Source organism: Thermobia domestica, chromosome 7, assembly GCF_964235325.1.
Source record: "Thermobia domestica chromosome 7, izTheDome1.hap1.1, whole genome shotgun sequence".
NCBI classification, from domain to species: Eukaryota; Metazoa; Arthropoda; class Insecta; order Zygentoma; family Lepismatidae; genus Thermobia; species Thermobia domestica.
This window is the reverse complement of record NC_137460.1, coordinates 271,987,108-272,010,413: the sequence shown is the minus strand read 5'-3', so window position 1 is coordinate 272,010,413 and position 23,306 is coordinate 271,987,108. Positions and strand designations below refer to the sequence as shown.

At 35.6% G+C, this 23,306-nt stretch overlaps 1 protein-coding gene across 4 annotated transcripts in view; it reads left to right on the top strand.

Annotated features, from left to right (window-relative positions):
- Nucleotides 1-23,306, top strand: part of LOC145690922 (uncharacterized) — a 124,302-nt gene that overhangs the window by 11,619 nt on the left and 89,377 nt on the right. The window contains exon 1 of one of the 4 annotated variants that reach the window (XM_081766367.1): nucleotides 21,563-22,099. The exons of the other annotated variants lie outside the window; for them this stretch is intronic. Coding sequence (XP_081622493.1) covers nucleotides 21,738-22,099 — 362 coding nt within the window. The 5' untranslated portion in view covers nucleotides 21,563-21,737. Of the gene's footprint in view, nucleotides 1-21,562; nucleotides 22,100-23,306 lie in introns of those variants that run through there. 4 annotated transcript variants of the gene reach the window in all.

Sequence of the window (23,306 nt, the reverse complement as noted above, 5' to 3'; positions counted from 1 at the left end):
AAACCAAATTATATATTTCTACTTGAATGAATGCCTGTTGTTTTATAAAGAAGCCAAGGTTGCTTAAATATATTGATAGAAATTGGCAAAATTTATCAACTGCCTACGTAGCTTTCAACATCAGCTTGGATTTGACTTGGTTTTTATTTTATTGAATGATATCTACATACCAAGTTTGTAATTTAATACCTCAGTTTTAGCGTAGTGATTATGATACGTTGACCTTAAAATTTTACATACAAATACATTTAAAGAGTCAGGATTTACCCAATGGCTGAGGCGGGAATTTCCCGATTTGTGTATAATTTTGTATAATGTTTTTACTTGTGTAACTGTTTATTTATTTATTTATTTATTTATTTTTGTCCTTCTGAAATGACTCTTGACATTATTTTAACAAGCAGGCCTATGCAAATATCTGTACAACGTACTTTTATCAGGAGTCCTTCGTGAGTAAGTTGGCAATCCCATTTTTGGCCAATTAGTCCCGGTTTCGTGTTCAAATGGACAATTTATTTTGCATGTAAGCCGAGAAACGGTTTGGATTCGGCTTTAAGCTTATGTGACTCCTTCAGCATAACCTTGTTGCTGCATAATAACACCAAGGCGAAACAAACTAATTTCTGTCCATATCTAATATAAATACATGGAGTAAATTATTTAAACCAAAAAAACCTGGTTTAAACCAAAAAAACCTGTTTTTTTGTTTCTTTCAATAATAACCATGGTTTTTGCCAACCCTGCTGGTAGATCCTCGAGTGGTTCTCTTAGTTTGCATATTTTGCTGCGGAGGGTCTTTTCTGAATATAAAAAAATCTTATTGGAAACGTCATACATAACATATATCCCTTCTATTATAGGGATCTCAAATGAGCAGCAGTGAAATAAATGCACCTTTGTACTATATTTAACGAGATTGAACTATGTAGTTTCTAATTATAAGTAATAGGTTAGCACTTTTGGAAACGGTGGTTGATAAAATCACATGGAAAGGTGATGTAAAACGGTGTTAGTCTAGTTTTTTTTGTGCTATACTGGGTTTAAAGTTTTACACGTGTTGATATCTCGAAAATGCAGTTATCATAGGGTTTAATTTGGTTTCAGACATCTTAATTACAATTGATGCAGTGCCACATTATAGCAGTGAATCAGAAGTCTGGACACGGTGGAATAAGTCGAGAACTGAACTTCGGATCGAAAACCAAAAAACACGTCTTTAATAATAATAAAAAAAATATATCTGATAAAACCAAACTCAACCCTCTAAAGTCACCCCGTGGTGGTTCGGGTGGGGATCAACTTTGATATTTCAAACGGAAACCCAAATTTTTGATTGAAGATTTGGATTCTACTGCCCAAACTGTAAAGTTTCATCAACACTTTTTCGTCGATGCATATCATGACGCAGTTATCGGCGAAAATAAATGGTCCCTAAATACTCACATTTCTTTCATAAGCTTAGTAGTATTTCCGACCTCTGTTCTCGTTCAGTGTCACTGCTTCTCTTCTCTGTTCCTTCTCATCACTGGATAGAAGCACACTACACACAGACATAAGACACAGAACTAGGCATACTTTCTTCATTCGGGCTTGGAGCAGTATCAGTGTTACAATCCAGAAAATTCAAAAGCGGCGAGTAGAGAACAAAAAATAAAACAATTAAAAGTAAAAGGAAAATTAAAGAAAATTATAGCTATTGAAGTTTCTGCTTCTTGCACTATGGTGTTTTTTGACTTCTGTGTCTGAGATGAAAATGTGTTCATACAACTGTTTTCTAATCGCTAAAATGTGACATTCATTAAGGTCGATTGTACCGTTCTCTGATAGAGATAAATTATCGGAATGATCCAACCTTGTCGCGGTAGTAGATCTCATCTTACACAAAATAACACATGACCACTGCGACCAGTGTTATCTTGTCTGACGATTAAAATATATCAGGATAGTGTAGAATTGGCCCTATAACAGGCAAATGTGCGAATGGTGTGAAATTACCAAAAATAGTCTGTAACTGTCAAGTTAATTTATGTTTGAAAGAACGGCTGAACCAAAAGTTTGGCCACGGTAGAGTAACTGGAAAAATACATTTCTAATCAAAAAAGCGCAAAAAAAAAATTAATATGTTTCAAGAAACTATCCGATGATATCAACGCAACACTACCCCACCTTCTGGAAAGGAGTAGGGGGCATTAATTTTTCAAAAGGAAACTCCAATGTTTTATTGAGGATTTGGAGACTACATCCCCAAAAAAATGTAAGGTATAATCAAAACTTTTTCGTCGATGTGTGATATCGCGCTGTAATGGGCGAAATTAGATGCTCTCCTCTTCGTTCATGAGCTTGATATTAGCTCCGACCGTCTGTACGCAGTGCAGTATTTTGAGAAATACGCGCCTGATCAACAAAGTTATTCAATGGTATCATATGTTACCTCACCCTACTACTAGGTGGGGTTAGCTGAAACATTTGAAATGAAAGCTTTTATTTCGTATTGCAGAGTCGGCATCTGCGCTCAAACCTGTATATGATTTATTCGAAAGATCGTTGTCGCTGTGTGACGTGGCGCTGTAATGGCGAAATCAGGAGAACTTCCTATATGAACTTTAATTAGATTCAATGCTGTGGACATGGTGAAATAATACACATGTGATCAAAAAACTAAAGAAAATGTTTGACTATTGGGTTTCTTAGGATGTTTATCGTTCCTTTTTTGCAGTGGGACGCGAGGGACGGGACCTACAGTTGAAAGTGGAATCCGAACCTCTATTAGGTTTCGGAACCGAGACGTTCCCCATGAACAATTGCCGACGAAGTTCGTCCGGCCGTCGTCGGTTATTGGGTGGCAGCAGCGAAAAGGATGAGTTAGTGCTGGTTCAAACGCGGTTGCCTATTTGCCGGCTTGGCAGCGGATATCGTGACGGCCCCGCCACTGTTCAGGAATGACAGCTATGAGAAAGACTGTGTTCTTTTGCCCAGCGGTAACACGAAGTCGACCCCCGAAACGACGGCATCATGAAGATTTTCGCCATCATTTCGCCTGACTTGTGCGAGTAGTCTCACGAGACTGCTCGCGGCCTCGCAGTTTCAGATGGGTGAAATTAGTATGGAATTCTTTCTTTTCTTCTTCTTTTCTTCTTCTTCTTCTTCTTCTTCTTATTATTATTATCTGATAGCAGTATTAGTAGGAGTAGTAGTAATAGGAATTGTAGCATTAGTTCTAGTAGTAGTAATAGTAGTAGTATTAAAACTAGTAGCAGCTGTAATAGTAGTAGTAATTGTAGCATTATTAGTAGTAGTTGTAGTAGTAGTAGTTTACTAATAGCAGTAGTAGTGATAGTAGTAGTAGTCTGTAAACGGTAGTAGTTGTAGTAGTAATAGTTTACTAATAGCAGTAGTAGTGACAGTAGTAGTAGTCTGTAAAGGGTAGTAGTTGTAGTAGTAATAGTTTACTAATAGCAGTAGTAGTGATAGTAGTAGTAGTCTCTAAAGGGTAGTAGTAGTTCCCCTTAGAATACTTCGTAATGTTTGTATGTTAGCTTCCCCCAATATTCTAAACTTTTTAGTTCTAATATAGTAAAAACTCATGCATACTGTCACAGGAATCAGACCCACAAGTCTTCATGATCAGATAGCAAAGGCTGTATGATACCACACGACATTTTGGTCTTATCTTCGTTAGTAAGTACATTATCTAGGCATGCATGTTTTCTAGTCTGTTGTTCATTAACGTACTAATAGTTGTGAGATCTGAGGATATCACAGAAAAGACTTCGTACCGGTGAATGAATTAGAACGTGAATGTTCACGTCACCAATAAAGAATACTTTATTTTTTTATTTATTAAGATAAATGTTTAACTCTTACCAATCAGCAATGAAAATGTTGTTATCTGAGTTTGGGGTTCGATATATAAACACAATTATACTTTTGTGCTTTTTAGTAATAATGCAACTACTTCAAAGCTCTGTTCAATACAAAAACATTTTATATTCAAAACAGTGTATTCAATATTAAACGATTTTTTTTTTAGATATATACCTACACCACCATGCAGTATTGAATCTCTACAGAATATAGCGGCTAACCTATATCCTGTTGGAACATACGAATGTATTTCTTCATTTGCAAGCCAGTGTTGATTGATGCATAATATATCACAGGGAACTGTATCTAAGAAAATTTCAAGTTCAGCCAACTTGTTTCTGAATGATTGAAAATTTAACTGGAGTCTTAGTACATTGTGCTTAGTACCATGCTTCATAGAAAAGCTATTATTATTATATCTTGCCTCTATTATACCACTTATATCAGCAAAATGAATAGACGTCGTTAAACTTGAAGTTTTCACCCGGTCCTAAGCAATTTTATTCATGGAGTCGGGTGAATTTAGTTTCCCTGTGCTACCCATGGCATCGCTATTTCTTTCTTACTTTCAAAGTTACTGGCTACGTCCTTATCAACTATTTCGCAAATCTTAGTACTTAATTCATCCTTACCCTTTTGATTGAGATGCATACCGTGCTGAATGTATATTTCTCTACCTAACTTACTGATATCCACCATTACAACATTCTTAAAGTGATTGCAAATTGTTTTTAATTTTAAGTTAATGCTTTGTACAGTTTTATTAACGCACGAGTCTTCAATAAGATCATGGCGATAAGGGATATTTACCACAATTGTTTTACAGTTATTCAACATAGAGAGTTGATTTGCAAATCTACTAACAGCCTCAGTACCTTCATTCCTCGCCACACCATTTGTTTCATTTAATATTACTACACAATCGTTACTATCTTCGTTATTTACAATATTGGGATTAATACTAGGCAGCATAACAACGCTTTTAGCTCCAGGCTTGTATTTCCTTGCAGTGCCAACTTACACACAATCTTAGTCAACGTCTTGCGAATAAAATCAAAAAAGTAAACACACTGCTGAAAAAGACTGCACTTATTTAATATAAAAACACATTTACGTCTGATGAGGATCTTGACTAGAAGATCCAAATGTCACGTGTAAATGTGTTTTTATATTAAATAAGTGCAGTCTTGTTCAGCAGTGTGTTTATTTTACTGCCAACTTGTGTTTAGAATTACTATTCACTTTCTCGGACAGTCCACGACCGCGACTATCACCATATATGTACACTTGCGCGTCTGTCCTAGGCTTTCTTCTTGCATTAGTTTTATTGTTTGTAACTTTCGGCACGTTTGGTTGCATAATAGTTTTTCCCTTGCACATAGGTATCCTCGTACTATTCTTCTTTTCTGAGTTTCTTAAAGGTTTTTCATTTGAATTCACGTCTCCCTCACTTCCGACGTTTCCCAACACACTGTATGTTTCGCTTACAATTGTTTTACCTGATAACACATTAGAATATTTGGGTCTCGGCCTAGTGTAACTTATATGTTTTTTTTTCACTGGTTGGAGATGTTTTAAGTTTGAACAATTGATTCTACTGACTTCACTTTTTGTTGCAATATTTCATTTTCTGATTTTAGTGTCTTCATGTCCTCCTGTAACATATTTATCACTTATAAAACGCTGTCAATGTCTTCATTAACATCACAATGGTTTATGCTTACCATGTCTGACTGCATGTTTCTCCCTTGAACTTCATTGCTATTAGCCACGTTGCCTTGTGCTATTACTCAAACTAGACCAAATGGAGCACAAAAGATTTAACCACCTTTCTTACATTAACTGATGATTTGAAGGTTATGGGGGCCAGGGCGAGGTCTTTGTAGCCCAACCACACTTATTTTTCTTAATTTTTCTGAAACGGTTACATAACAAACGTTGATAGTATAGAACAAATTAGACCAAATGGAGCACAAACGATTTAACCTTTTGTCAATGGCGCTGTTGAAAAAAAAACAAACAGGTGAATAAAAACTAATGATTTTCACGAACAGTCGCATTAGCGGAATCACCCTTACTTCCAATTCTCAAGTGGTTCCTCCCCCTCTTCCACCTAAAATCTCACTGACGTGCTGCAATTGTAGCAGCTTCAAGTACAGTTTGAGGAAATAGTTTCGTCTGTGTTTGCATTTTCAAACGCGCGAGTAGTTCCGTGATAAAGTAGCAAACATAGCCTATATTTTTATAGAGTTTGAAATATTCCAACGCGCTATCAATAAAGTGATAATTACTGTTTATGAGTGAAGTTTTGTTTCTCTAATCAATGTGTCGCTTCTTGAATACAAGCGAGATACAGAAGTTGGCTTGACAATATTACTGATGAGTCTCATGTTACCTATCGGAAATTAGTGGCTACTGAAAGTGATGCGGATTTAAGTAATGACAAGAGTGAATGAAGATTATATTGCTCATGATAGTGAAGCAGATAAGAACAGTGTAGATGCAGACTCAGATGCAAACGATATGGATGTGAGTTACAGTTACAGTGAAAATAGTGAAGATTGTTTCATTGGGAAAGATAGAAAAACAACATGGAAGAAGTAACTGGCAGCGCCGGCAAAGACAAAGTGTAAAAGCATTGTGAAAAAATGCTACGACCGAAACTTACTGCTAAAGTATCACTTAGTAAAATGTTTTTTTTTTTTATTTTAACAATATAGCCGTGATTGATGAAATTGTAAAATGTACTAAAAAGTATTTGGACAAATTACAAACAAGTTTCGACGAAGAACGCACCGCAGCTGTACAGCAATTTCAAGAGCGGAATAAATGGCTTTATTTCGACGTCTTTATTTGATTGCCACAAAGAAGGGAGCACGTGACGATGTAAGATCACTGTGGGCATGTCACGGAACAGGAATTCCAATCGTAAGAGCAGCAATGAGTTACACGAGCTTTTTAGTGCTACTCAGGGCATTAGATTCGATAATTTCGAAACCCGACCTAAGAGAAGAGATATTGACAAGCTATAGACATACCACATTGACTTGACACCTAGTCTTCTGTTCCAAGCGCTACTATCGGCTGATGGAATCCACTCTCTTTCGCCAAGGCTCTCTTTTTTTTAGCAACAGCTGAACCCTTATTGACTTACAGATGGTTTGAGCTTTAGTTCGCATTTTTGCCATGAATCAAGACATTTTGAGAGCACTATAGCAGCAATTCGAAATGTTCTAAGTAATTTACTCAACAATTGCATGCATTACTTCAAATAAACGTTACTAAATATATTGTTTGTATCTCCAAATGTCAATGTTGGAGAAAAGCAAACGCGCGAGTTGTTATGTCACTAAATTTGGCGCGAGTGACAAAAGGTTAAGCTGCTTTCTTACATTAACTGATTATTTCAAGGTTGTTGGTGGGCCAGGACTAAGTCGTTGTAGCCTCACGACTATTGGTTTTCAATTTACTTGGAGAGTATAACAGAACTAATTCTCTTACTTTGGAACAAATTAGAACAGATGTAGTACAAACGAAATTATATTTTTTTGCTTGTGGCAGATGGGGGAGGGAGAGGTAGACACAGATTCAGGGTTCCTTACTTTGGAGTGGTTACGTAGGCGGGCGAGTAAATCTAAGTTAAGAACAGTGACATATCAACCATTTTGGAGCTATCTGAGAATTTCGGGGCATCTTTTCGTAGCGCTTTGCGTCAACGCATGGAAAATTTGTGTTTTACTTTGCGATTCCTGGTATTGTACTTATACTTGCTTATTGCGTTATTTACATTGAGATGAATCCGCTGATTTTGTGCCAGACATTACGAAATAAGGCCTGCAGACAGTATTGTAGATTGGAGAATGTGTTAACTTCTATTACTTTGGTGAGCATTGCGACTAATATTTAGCCCGAAAATGAATGCTACGAAAAATATTATCATTTTTTTTTCGTTACAAAGTAAGTTGATTATAGAACGCTTTTTGAAAGGCCAAAATCAATACACTAATGGATTTAATAACAAATAGCAAAATCATTATTGACCTACATATTTCGTAATGCAAATAGAATAACGAAAAATATCGTATGGGTTAACCAGGACACTCAGTAATTATTTGCGTTAACACAATGCGAAATTTGCAACTTAGGTAGCGACTATGGGCATAATAATTATAACGATTGTTTGCATTTTTGCATTACGTTGCTATAATCAAATTTTTTGAGAAAACTGATACGAAATGACAACCAACGACAGTAACTCTGGCGACTCTTGAATAGTGATGGGTAAATAAACGGAAAGATATTTTTCGGGAATATTCCCTAAGAAAATTCTCGGAAAGATTCCCAAAATAGGAATTTTTCTTAGAAAATATGTACAATCACAAAGAAAATTTATTTATTTATTTATTTATTTCATTTTCCGCCGTAAGAACTTAGCGTTCATGGCTTCGTCAAGAAATACAGTTACAATGACAATTATTAAAAATAAAAATTAGAGATACGCTACAATTAATAATACAATTATTAGAAAAATAATATATAATAATACAACATACATAATAATAATAATACAAAATATATACGTAAAAATAATACTTAAACTAAAAGTGTATTTTTAGAGAAAATATAAATTGTTCCTTGTTTTATATATTTCAAAATTGAAATAAATCTTAATATTTACATTACAAAGAAAGATCACACTGAAAATATTCATCTAAACCTATGGAAAGATGTTTAAGTAACAGCAACTAGAGGTATATTTTAAACTGCAGGTTTGCCATTCGTTTGACACGATCTGGGAATTTATTATAAAGTTTTATTCCAATGTGGTGTAACGAATTTTGAGTTCTTGTTAGACGGAAATTTGGTATATGAATATGATTGGTTGTTCTTCTGTTGTATATGAATATGATTGGTTGTTCTTCTGTTATATTGGTGTAGGTCCGAATTGAGTGGAAAATTTCTTTTATTCACATGTATGAATGATGTTTCGAGAATGCATATATATGGCAATGGTAATATTTTGTATATGAATATGATTGGTTGCTCTTGTTTGTATTGGTGTAGGTCCGAATTGAGTGGAAGGTTTCTTTTGTTCACATGTATGAATGATGTTGTTTCGAGAATGCATATACATGGCAATCGTAATATTTTGTATATGAATGTGATTGGTTGTTCTTGTGTTGTATTGGTGTAGGTCCGAATTGAGTGGAAAGTTTCTTTTATTCACAGGTATGAATGATGTTGTTACGAGAATGCATATACATGGAAATGGTAATATTTTGTATATGAATATGATTGGTTGTTCTTGTGTTGTATTGGTGTAGGTCCGAATTGAGTGGAAAGTTTCTTTTATTCACATGTATGAGTGATGTTGTTTCGAGAATGCATATATATGGCAATGGTAATATTTTGTATATGAATATGATTGGTTGTTCTTGTGTTGTATTGGTGTAGATCCGAATTGAGTGGAAAGTTTCTTTTATTCACATGTATGAATGATGTTGTTTCGAGAATGCATATACATGGCAATGGTAATATTTTGTATATGAATATGATTGGTTGTTTTTGTGTTGTGTTGGTGTAGGTCCGAATTGAGTGGAAAATTTCTTTTATTCACAAGTATGAATGATGTTGTTTCGAGAATGCATATACATCTCAATGGTAATATTTTGTATATGAATATGATTGGTTGTTCTTCTGTTGTATATGAATATGATTGGTTGTTCTTCTGTTATATTGGTGTAGGTCCGAATTGAGTGGAAAATTTCTTTTATTCACATGTATGAATGATGTTTCGAGAATGCATATATATGGCAATGGTAATATTTTGTATATGAATATGATTGGTTGCTCTTGTTTGTATTGGTGTAGGTCCGAATTGAGTGGAAGGTTTCTTTTGTTCACATGTATGAATGATGTTGTTTCGAGAATGCATATACATGGCAATGGTAATATTTTGTATATGCATATGATTGGTTGTTCTTGCGTTGTATATGAATATGATTGGTTGTTCTTCTGTTATATTGGTGTAGGTCCGAATTGAGTGGAAAGTTTCTTTTATTCACATGCATGAATGATGTTGTTTCGAGAATGCATATATATGGCAATGGGAATATTTTGTATATGAATATGATTGGTGGTTCTTGTGTTGTATATGAATATGATTGGTTGTTCTTGTGTTGTATTGGTGTAGGTCCGAATTGAGTGGAAAGTTTCTTTTATTCACATGCATGAATGATGTTATTTCGAGAATGCATATATATGGCAATGGTAATATTTTGTATATGAATATGATTGGTTGTTCTTGTGTTGTATATGAATATGATTGGTTGTTCTTCTGTTATATTGGTGTAGGTCCGAATTGAGTGGAAAGTTTCTTTTATTCACATGCATGAATGATGTTGTTTCGAGAATGCATATATATGGCAATGGTAATATTTTGTATATGAATATGATTGGTTGTTCTTGTGTTGTATATGAATATGATTGGTTGTTCTTGTGTTGTATTGGTGTAGGTCCGAATTGAGTGGATTTTTTTCTGTAAAGAGTAGGAAATATTAATCCCTAAACGTCTGTCACGGGCGGGGACAAAAAAGAGAAGTGACTTCTGAGACACCAAGTGAATGTTACAAAACTCTGCGAATTCTTAGCTCAAAATGTTTTTCTTTAAACGGAAATGTATAAATTAGAAATTTTTAAACTTCACATAAGAGAAATTTGCCGAACATTTATATTAAAAATAAACTAAACTTTACTGTGTCATGGGCAGGACACATGGTTGTCACGGACAGGACACCGTGTGAATCAACACACAAAATCTCAATAAGAATGATTTCAAAAATGAAATAAAATCGAAAATAAGTCAATTTCTTAGTACTTCCTTCATTGGAGCTCCAGGTTTTCACTTCTATTGGAATATACATCATAAGCTCCCCCCATTATAATTAATGTTCCCGTTGTTTCTGAGTAGAGACTATTAATTGAAGGATCCTTTAGTACTTCCTTCATTGGAGCTCCAGGTTTTACTAAACTGAAAATGGTGTAACTGTCATCCAGCGTATTGCTGAACATTTGAGCAATGTTTCTGCCATGACTATCAGCTAAAATTGTAATAGGACTTTTAACATACCTTAAACCGGATCCTTCTACAGACCCTGCAGCAGGATCCAGCGACTTGGAAGAAAAGTTCGGTGTGATACCACTACACTTTAATTTTACAATTGAACTACCCCCCTTATTGTCCTCAGAGCCCATTTTCATTTCACTCATTATATTTTCACTTGACTTTCTCATATTACTACACGCACTACTAGTACTCGTTTCAGCACGTACACTTTTCACAACTAAACTATTGCTCTCTTTACTCTCATTTGGGATTTCAACTATAGCATTATTAAATGTTTCCTTCCTTGCACTTCTTCTCACACTGTTAGCAATAAGCACTTCATTTACTTCGTTTCTTTCTTCCCTTGCACTACTTACAGGTATGTTACATACCCTTTTTGGTCTTAAACCAATAGATCTAATTGCGTATAAACACAGCGTCCGGATGTATGCTACAGTGCTAGGTGCATCCGGAGGAAGCAGGCGTGTCAGCGATTTTGGATATGCGATTTGGTAGTGAAACAGATGTTTTTGGCAATGATACTAGCTTGAATGGCACTTCATATTAGTAAAGCTCCACTAGTAAACAGTATACTGTGTCTTTCACACAATTTCAACAACTAACATTCGTTATTTTTGTATAATTCTATAAAACGCAAACAAGATATGTCACAATCTTGACATATACGCGCTATTACCACACTGTCTTTCTCACCACTAAATCATAGCAAGTGTACTTCTCCGCCAAATAGTCACTTCCGCCTCCACATACAGTAACCTTTACTATATCAAACAGCCTACAGGAATCACTATTCCCTTCACCTGACTTTAACTTACTCTTCCTCTCAAACCAAAATAAATTCTCCAATTCACCCTGTAAATTTCCAAAAATTGGTCCGGCGATACAACACTTATGCGGTGAAGTCCTTGCACAAGCACAAAGTACAGGGATTTAGTAAACGTTCCCTTGAACGTAAGCACCAGAAGCCATAAACACAACCTATACAAACCAGTGAAGTGCAAGGTGCACGTAACCATGTGTATGGAATACTTACCCTTGCACTTTCAATTCCATACTCTTGATTTTCCTACATATGTTAATGGCACCCACGGAACAGTCAGAATATTATTCAGATAGTCACGAAAATTAGCATGTTGTGCATGTTTTTTTTTTGTTTTTTTTAAACTAGATTTAAAATTTACATTTTATAATCAGCTTAACCATGAAAAATTGTTTCAAAGGAACTATGGCTTAAATTACTGTTTAACTGCTGAAATATAATATACATTTTAGACAAGTTAATTCATTTAAAATATCCAGATACAATTATAAATACAAAATATTCAATTTACTTTTATATGTGACTCGTTTGATTGGTTGCTGGAATCTTTCCAATCTTCATTCAAATAATACACAAACAACACATCAACCGATAACACACAATATGGCGTATGTTCACGTTACCTTATTGTCATGGGTACATTCTTTGGTACGAACTTACTGTACCCATAAATTTTCCATGTACCCACTAATTCATGGGTAAGAGGCTGAGATGCGGTGTGTACCCACTAAAGTCTTCGGTACATTGAATTCTCATAGGTACATCAGCGAAGTACCTTATATTTCATGGGTACTTGTGCAAAATCATGGATACTGTTTTTAGAGTGTATCAGCAGTGGAACAACTGAACGGTCGAAGATTTATCGTGAGTAAGTGAAACATTAATTATTCGAGCCACCTAGCCACTTTTTGTTGAAGGAAAGTAAATAGAAATGAAATGAAAGGTTGAAACAATCAAATAAAATTGAACAAATCTACTTGACCGCTTGTAATCTCTTAATGTTCACTTAATTTGTGTAATTCAGATTCAGCAACACGTTCTTTGCACAGTTTAATTAGGTTTTTTTGATTTGTATCGTAAAGTAGTTTCTTTTTTATTCGTTAATATTAGTGTTGAAATTAACCATCTTCACATATTTCTATTTTACGGTCAACCGTATGTGCCCAGCTTCGGGTTTTGGATAAGATATAAGTTCGGATTAATTGTGATTTACCGTAGTAAAGCTGGGGTGAATGCATAGGTTTATAGAATTTTAACAACGGCAAAAAAACACAATTACAAACACATGGCGACCATGACAGGAAAAAATCATCAATCTTCGGGTGTAATTGTGCCCGAAGATACTACTGATTTACTTGGTAAACCCGACAGTATTTAGAACAGGTATTGTAGTATTTGCGTATAGAATCCAAAGTTTGAGTCACGTAGTATATGTAGCAGACTAGTTAAATTTAGTTTCCTTGGAAATTGTTCAAACTCGTGAAAAAGGAAAGAGAAAATAATAAGCAGGCTTTAAATAACATAAAGTAAATTTAATTAGTATAGGAATATTACTAGTATAAGTTTTTCGTAAGACATTAAAATATAACATTTTTATCTTTGTTCGCAAAATTGTTCTCCCCTCAACTTCCAATATTACGCACAGATGAATACACACCAATCAGCTGATCACAGACGAACACACACCAATGTAGACATAACCTTCTGTTTGCACCGTTATTTATACTTATGCTAAGAATATTGTGAGAAAATAATTATAGAATACGTGTTAAGATATGTTAAAATAAATTAATAAGTTTTGAGAAGTGTCAAAAAAGAGAAGGTTTTGTGCAATTGAAATAATGACACATTAGTTTCAGAAAGTCGTTTGTTTACACTTTGTTGTTGAAGTTAGGCGTTCGTATTTTTCACTTTTATATTGTGAATTAGTTGTTTGTAACTTAAATAAATATTACATTACATTAGAACAAATTCAAGCATTGTTAGAGAAACAGTCTGGTAAATTAGAGCAGAAACTAGAAAATAACAGTGAACGTTTAGAACATAAAATTGAAAGCAATAGAGAATGAGTAGATGAATTAATAGGTGAATGCAAACAGTCAATAACAGAATCAGCAAAAGAATGTAAACAGTGCATAACCAAATTAGCGAAAGAGTAGACGTAGAATTGAGTTGAATTAGAAAGTAGACTTGAAGGTTTGAGTAGTACGATTACTGATTACTGAATTCAGTAATACGATTACTGAAATACGTTTGGAATTAACTAGCCTAACCAAACGCGTTGAATCACTTAGCGAAGAATATAGGAAAAGTGTTGGGCTATTACAGACATCCATACAAGCGGTAGAGATAGAGTGTAGGCAGACCACCGACGCCCAACAGCGTGATATTGATACTTTGAAACAGGAAGAGCAAGGGCTAAAAGGCCAAGAAGAGAAAATAGAAGAACACCAGGTGTTCACAAACAGAAAATGCGAGATTGTTAGTTTTTGTATGAACAGACAGGAAAGTGCCGTACGCGAATTAAACGGATATGTAAAGGAACTCGCGGAAAGGACAGGTGAGATAGGTGAAGAAGTACAAGGCCAACGGCAAATTCTAAAACTTAACAGTGAACGGTCAGATGGAACCGAACAAACCTTAGAAAGTTTCAGTGAACACCATAAAGCTACTGTTGAAATGATAATGGAGCATTTTGAGAAATTGCCCGCTGTTATCGTAAAATCCGAACATGATCAAAATATTACTCAGGAAATGCATAGATTAGAGAGAATAAATCGTGAATTATTAGTACGACAGGAACATATTGATAAATTGCGACAATTCCATATTGATACACGCACGTCACCACGTAAAGAGAATCAGTTCGATCATGTGTACCACGGCTCACATTATCAAAGTGAAGGATTCGAATCCGACGGCCCCCTAGTGTATTTATGAATATGTAATATTTGGCATAATTTGAATGAAATTTGTCGTAATATCCTCATATATATATATATATACCTTCTGCGTGTGAGTGCCCCCTCCAAATATACAGAGAAATGGGCGCCCTTGCGTAGTACTATATACCTAGGTACTTGCTAGAATTACAGAAGGTTATTCGCTTTTTACCCACCCATTTTCGGTTCGGTGCTGCCATCTGGCGTATGATACTGGAATTATGGTCTCCTTACAAGGGCAGTGTTTGTCTGACCTGGTATACTAGCAGACACAGTTAAAGATGCTTTTGTTATGGAATCTGGAAAGTCCTCAAAACTTTCCCTTCTGTTCTTTGTGATATTTGTTAGAGATTTATGACCCCGTTACCTGAAAACCAACGTTGCTACTTCCCTCTATTGTCCCTTTGTTTTATCTTCCATTCATTGTTTTTTTTTTAATACTGAATTTTGTTGTTTATGAAATGTTACGGAAGTACGGCAACATTGAAGAGAATGACAGCGCAAGTGCTTAGTGATGGGTAAATTCCCGGGAAGATATTTTTCGGGAATATTCCCAGGGAAGATTCCCAAAATGGGAATTCATGTTCAATTAAAAAGAAAATTGCATTATATTGCTATATTATGGTTTCAAAGTTAAATTAATTTTTATATCACAGCATATTATTACTGTTGTCCACAGAGGATTCTTTAAAATCTATATAATCTGAACGGTACTATGTTACTTTATTAACACTTTATTATATTTAGAGAGTACGTTGAACTGTTTATGTATTTACAATATGTTCTATCAAATAAATATGTGTGAAAGAAATATATAGTAAATTATATAGTAACAATTTAAATGTAAATGTAAATGGATTTGCTCAACTTGACTCTATTACTGATATTATAAACACATTAAATTTATAAATGTTATAAACCAATTAGATTGGGTAAATGCTAGAAGATACATGTCTCATCAATTTATCAACATTTGCGCATACATATTTATTTTCACAAAATTTGCAAGATACTTACTTATCATTATATTTTAGCACGTAACATTGCCATACAAGACCTTTCATTCTACCTATTTCTCGAAATTCCGTACGTTAATTCACATGTAAAAGAAGTCCGAGTACCAAGGTGACCAGAATTTTCACTTGCGAAAACGGGACGCATAAGAATCAGCTGTGGAGGGGGAGTATCTGACTTCCAGATTGCATTTTGGGACTCAGCAGTTTTCTCAATTTACTAAATACACAAGTAAGAGTGATAACACACCGTTTCTAATATTACGTGTACCACACAACAAATAATGGTTCCCGATTGCAAGTTCTACCAGACAATTCTTTTAACTAGTTGAACACTCAGAATTCCCACTTGAACCACGAACACTCAATTCCCATTTGCATTGATGATTTATATTTTGAATAATAATTACTGGACACCTAGGTCATTTTTACTTAAAACGGGACATTTAGGCGTCCCGTTCGAGAATCAGAAAAAACGGGACAACGGTTAAAAAAAGGATTATCCCGGCTAAAACGGGACGTCTGGTCACCTTGCCGAGTACCTCTTCAGAAATTCGAGTCAGAGAGTGGAGACAGGCCGACGTCTATTACTAATGGCGGTTCAGGGTGTATTAATAGTACTTCATCTCTATTTCCACATAATTCTAAATTACCTTACAAAATCGTTCCTTTTCATCACTTGTAAATTAGTACTTTGCTAATATTGGCTGTTCTTTAGCATTGGGTCCAGCTTCTGTACCTACTTTTTTGCGATATTCTATTCCGATGCGGTTGTTTTATGGTCTCATACGTTAAATTATGTTACCAACATTAAATTCAGACAGCATTGCAGAGCGCTCGTTAGCGAATGAAGGCGCTTAGAGCTCACATGGCACGTTGTTTTCTGTCTTCGTTACCAACAATTCACTTTCCTTTCTAACACAAATCACTTCCACTTACCTTTCCGTTTTGTATAGATCTCCTACTGCCCTAAAAAAAAAAAAAAAAAATGTGTTCGATACTTTCTTGACTACTTGAACATCGCTATCAACTCATTTCTTCCGTAAATCATCCTAATTTTTGCTAGTTTTTGGCGCCCCAATACTAAACAATTACCTTACATTTTGGTGCAAATGGAAATGGATCTTAAAAAATCATATTATTAGTTATATAAAGTACCGTCAAATAATTTTAACTTTTTTAACCGCCAAATTCTTTAAAACCTAGAAGCAAATCCCATAATGTATTAAATTAAAGTAATTAGTCATATGGTTCTTATAATTTGGAAGTAAAGTAGAGAAATGGAAATAAATTCCTTCCCGGGAATTTATATACCAGGGGAAAAACCGGGAATATTCCCATTTTTAAATTCCTTCCCACCGGGAATATTCCCACTGCACATCACTACACGTGGTGCTTAAGAACAGACCTGGGTTGTGTGGGGGGAAATGTGTAGTGTTTGGGGCAAGAGATCTCTAAGTTTGTCTCCAATAGTTACCGTAGGTTCGTAAGTGATGGTAGTGACTGTTATCAAATGGCACCGAAAATCAACGTCTTATTCCACGAGACGCTTACACATACACACAAAAGCCACGACCAGTTATTGTTGTCAAGTGGTAAAATTGTGTTAAAATATTAAATTGTTCGCACTAACAATCTAAAGTCGCGGAAGAAGTCACAATCAAAAGTAGCACTTGAAGCAATAATAGGACGTATATTAAATAAAATTAGTATACGCAACGGGAGTTCGACAGTCAATCAAACCGCAATGGCATACAGAAATACAGGATTTGCTATTCCGGCTAAAACGATAAAGATGGATGGATACCTTCTGAAACACGAGAATACCTCTATGTAAGAGTGAGCTACACTAGCGACAAAAGATCTCAATTGAACAAAATCTGAACTAAAACAGAAAACTTTCGGGTGCCATTTCACTTTCCTCCGGCTGTAGTGATGGGCAAAATGATTCATTTCGGAGAATCGATTCATTTACTCTGATTCACTAAAATGATTCGATCATTTAATTCGTTCATATGAATTGGTTGTCAGCGCATACCCTTCGCGCAAGTGAATTGGTTGGGAATGATTCGCTCATTGAATCAGTTAGGTTTCTGCGCATTCCCTTCGCGCAAGTGAATTGGTTGGGAATGATTCGCTCATTGAATCAGTTAGGTTTCCGCGCATGCATTTTGCGCAGGAGAATTATTCGATCATACGAATCGTTTGTCTGCTGCAACTCAAATGAATTGCTTGTGACGAAATACAATCTCTCTTTCTCTTGTCAACCACCTTTGCCATGTGACACGGGCAGCATTGCATTGGGTCCACAACAGCTCTGAAACGTGTTTCAAGCTTCATTGTCACTACGAAGTTAGCATATGCCCTTCCTCCCTCGCATTCTTAATTGTTTCAGAAACTAGTATTTGCGTCGGAGCGGTCAAAACTTGAAAGTGTTGCAATCTTCATTTTTTATTACCAAGTTCAATTTCCGAGAAAACATGCTTTGTTCAAAGTGATCCATCAGAAGCCCGTATACCGTAAATCATATTTAGCCCTTTAAACCAGAACGTTATACAGAAAAGTTAAATTGATGCAAAAACTAGAATTTTATTAGGTAGCGCATTTTATTCGTTTCTGCGTAAATGATCTGTTTCTTGCTGCAAGCACCAAACATCTCCCATTACCATTTTACTGATCGAAAAAATTGAAACTCAAGTGCCCTAGTATTGCACCATGACAACCATGAAGTATACGTGGACCAGATATACTTCCATCGAGGTACGCATCGTTAACAGCGAACGTTAAAAAAAAAAATCTGTAGAGTAGGCCAGGCCCGTATTCACGGGGGGCAATGGGCCGCCCCCCTAAATTTTTACTGCTCCCCCTAGGATTTTCACGGTAGGCTTGCAAATGAATTATAGTGATGAACTATCATATGATTTGATCGCCGCCCTAACTTCTACCGGGCCCCCCTAAAATTTTGAGCTGGCTACGAGCCTGGAGCAGGCCCGTAATTAGGGAGGGCCACCAGCCAGGAGTCTTAATATCCCCTGTGGGCAACTGAAGCCCCCGCGATTACCTTGAACTTTACCTGAAACTTTTAGTTGTTTCTTTAGATAAATATGTCTTAAAAATAACAAGTCAAGAATAAAAACGAAAAGGGTCAAGTGAATCGGGCTAGGTACAGGCCTGATTTATGAACTTTCTCGGAGATAATTTTAGAACAACTGTCTTTCTATCTCTAGTTTTTTTTATATTGTATTATTATGGATAGAGATATAGAACCTTAAGGTGGATGTGTAACTTTCATGTTTTTACTTGTAAATACTAATAGCACTATACGATAGTGTGCTCATTTCTGGTATGTAGCTTCTCACATTTTCTTATCCCGAGTCTTACGATCTCTGTAAAGGATAAACCGTGTTCATGAACACTAGCGCAAATCCTGGGGGGTTGAGGGGGACATGTTCCCTCCAATCTTGGAACTGCAAGAGACTGTCCCCCAATAATCCGATTTGAAATGTAACTTTTAGGGAAATGTGTGATGATTTGTGTCCGATTGCCACAAAGGAAAGTGAGATGAAATTGATGTCCCCCCAGAATAAGCCTCAAATTTGCACGCCTCCCAATGTTGAAGACAACTCTTCTACCTGATCCTCCGCAGGATTGTTTTTTAACTTCGTAAATATTTTGAGCATCGCTTAACAACAACAACAAAAAAAGTCTTACTTGTCCCCCAATGTTCAAGACAGATTTGCGCCGCTGTTCATGAATATATATTTTCAGGAGGGATGGAGCCGTAATAATCGGCGATGTAAGTCGGGGATCCTGTCCCCGCTATTTGAAGTTCTTATTATTTATTAGGCATACTGATTTGTTAAATTACCCTGTTATTAATTTTGCGCATGTAAGATTTGCACATGTAAAATTTCAGATTAGAAGCAAATTTCTTTTCATGTTCTCCCATTTATAAAGTGCAAGTGATTTTCAAGAAGTAAAATTCATTTAATTAAAACGACTAAAATAGTTGGCAGTGTACAATACATAATATCTTTCACATGGTCAGATTAGGCTGGGCGCTTGAATGAAGAATAGCAAATACAACGTAAGCCACTGAAGTGACCACGAAATGGGTCAATATATAATTATGATAATTACTAAAATTTTAGGTCTAATACGTCTTTGTTGAAATCGAAATATCTAGAAATTTTTCATCTCGTCTCGATTTTTGTCTACAAAACGAGAGGAGAACTACTGTATATTTTCAAATTTAAGACGAGACGAGAAACATGACATCTCGATAAACAAAAACGAGACGAGAGGAGACATTTCTCAAGTATCGTCGACAATACTATTTCACCCAAGTGTAAGACCTCAAACACTGTTTTAATGTTACAGGATTCGTAATATAAAAACTATAAATTGATAAAGTGATTGCACGAACACAATGAAGAGTATTTATCAAAGAGGTAGATTTGGATTTGGAATGTAGATTCAGAAATTGCCTACACTGAAGAGATTTGGAAATGTACATTCAGAAATTGCCTACACTGGAAGTGCACTTTTGGACAGGCATTTAAATCTAAGCTTACTTTCCAGAGTACGTACAGAAGTGTATCAGAAAGAGCAAGCAAGGTGAAAATTTCGAACCAAGAAGATGAGCCCATTCGGAAAAGACCCGTACCACCTTCATCTTCAATATGGGCGGACTTCGATGAAGAAGTTGGACAGCTTTTGAACTCTGAAAATCCAACTGCAGCTGGAATTATTGAGCTCAACAAGTACCTGGATGAGCCATTAATTATTCGTACAGATGATCCACTTGCGTGGTGGAAGAGAAAACAATTTGCATATCCTCGTCTTTTTCAAGTAATGAAGAGAAGATTAGCTATTCCGCCAAGTTCTGTTCCGTGTGAACGAGTATTTTCGAAAACTGGACAAATACTTACTGAAAGACGAAATAGGTTGTCTTCTCAGAAAGTATCCATGCTCGTGTTTCTTCACGTAAATATGTAAAATCTGTGACGTACAGTGTAAATAGTGTCTTGTGTAAATATTTTAGTGCTGCTTAAATATACTGCTTAAATGCTGAATCTGTTTTAAGTTCAGTGTAGTGTATCCAGTTATCATAGATATAAATGATAAGACCACTTCGTGTAGCAAGTGCACTTAAAAGTGATGAGAAATAAGCCTATTTTATATAGCGCACATTACCTTAATAATCGCTCAAGAGCATATTAAAACCAACAGTAAAATTACATTACACATGAGCGAGCAACACTTTCAGTACTTGCGGATCCTGAGATAGCGAACAGTACAGAGATCGTGGCAAGCAGCAGGTAAGTATTTTAAAATTACTTTGTTTCCAGTAACGCGACTTCCATCCTTTCAGTTTCCACGTCGTCTGTGTATGTACACCGCATATGGGGAGGATGGACGTCTAGCCTGAGGCTACCTTGTCCAATGACTATATTTGTTTATTTTGTGTGTGTATATGACTCCTCATTGTATTGTGCGAAGCGGAACCCTGTTAAGATAGTGCGGTAGCACACGTTTCCTTCATTTCTCTCTCTCTTCTCCCACAACCCTTGCTTTGTAAGAGCATCTGCAAAAGCAACACTACCAATTCGCTCACTGCAATTTGATTCATAATTCTTACATTTCGATCTCAGCGAACAATTCAGTGAAAAGTAGAAATGATTCACTTGAAGAATCGATTCATTTCTGGAAAGAATCATAATCCATTTGATTCACAGCATGATTCGTTCATAATGATCGAATCGTTCATGATCGACACAACCCTATCCGGCTGCTACAAACAAACAAACAATTGCCGAGGGAGCGATCGTGGGTAAGGAAATAAGAAACTGCAGAAGATGATGATTTTAAATATAAATTGCTTTTGTGAACGTTCTTGTAAATCATTTCATTAACACTGGCAACATAAAATATAAGAGCAGTGTTAAATTCTTATTATATTTCAATTCACAATGGCTGATGAGGCGTCTGTTAAGTTGGAATTGATGTGCAAAGAAGAAATTGCTTTTGACTTACCTCAGGAAGATCCACTCGAAGGGAAAGGGTGGACATACGAACTGATGACTGACAAGAAAGAGTTAATATTATGCACAACGAAAGGAGAGGAAACAACGGACAAGGATACAGCTATGTGTTCTTTGGATGTGAAACTAAACGTTGATAGGGTGAAATCAGAATTTGCAGTAGAAGATCCTGAATTTGAAAGGAATATAGAGACGCCTGGAAAAATAGTGGTTCAGGAGACTTGCGCGTCGTACTCTAATGACTCCCAACAATTAACAACAAAAAGTTTAAATTCATTTCGCCCAGAAAGGTAATGTTCAATTTTTCATATACTAATTGGCTCAGATTGATAAAATGGCTACACGCGTTCGGAAAGTTTGTTGGTTAAAAGCAATACTTCACGAGAAATATTTAGGTATGGGAGACATCTCGAAAGTAAGTTGGTAACCTACAATTTGGAAATGGCATGGTGCAGATAGACCAGCTGTATACCAAATAAAAATAAGATCGATACGACTCATACAAATCTTATGTAGTTCAGACCTTGATAAACTAATTAATTCTTTATTATTGGTTACACACTTCTCACTAATTGTTGCACACATTTAAAATATGGGTGCTCGACAATATTGTTTTATTTATATAGAGACTTATGTAAAATAAGAAATCGTGAGAATGGTATTTATCCTAATATTTTCCAAATTTGGCCTATGTTTAGCAGAAGGGGTCCAACTCTTTTCTCTAAAAAATGTTACAATTTTGGTAATTTCTTTTCACATTCGGTTAGTTTAGGGTAGGGTTGGTTAGTTTAAGTTAGGTTAGGCTAGTTTAGGTTACGGTAGGTTAGTTTAGTTTATGTTATATTAGTGTAGGAGTCCCGCATAATTTTCCAAAAAAACGATAGAATTTCGCTTATTTCTACTAATATTACGTTAGTTTAGGTTAGTTCAGGTTAGCTTACGTTAGTTTATGTTAGGTTAGGTTAGATTTTGTTAATTTATGTTACGTCTAAGTAATTACATCACTCATTTCTCCTGTAAATTTTGCGTTTTTTACGTGCTTCTGGACCCCTTGTACTAAACATACCACCCAAATTTAAACGTGGAATGTATTATATTGGAACAAAAACTATGGACGTTTGTGTTTTTACTTAGAATTTAGCTTAAATGTGTCTAGCCTCATTTTTCCGGAGGGCTTCTAAAGACATTAGTAAAATACAAGATAAAGAATATTTTAACCACCAATGGATGTTCATAAATTGTAGAGGTCCATACATTAAACCATTTCATAGCTGCACACACTTCTTTCAAGGAAGTCGACTTTTTACATTCCCAGGAATCGTTTCTAGAGTATGGACTTAAATTTCTCAATATATTATCACTTTAGGGGCTTAGTGGACGTACATGATATGTGAATTATTGTACAAACAACGCTAACTAGCATGTGCTAGATGGCCGGTAAAAATAAGATTGCAATGCAGATTAGGGCATTACGCAGAATGTTGGTAAACGAGGATA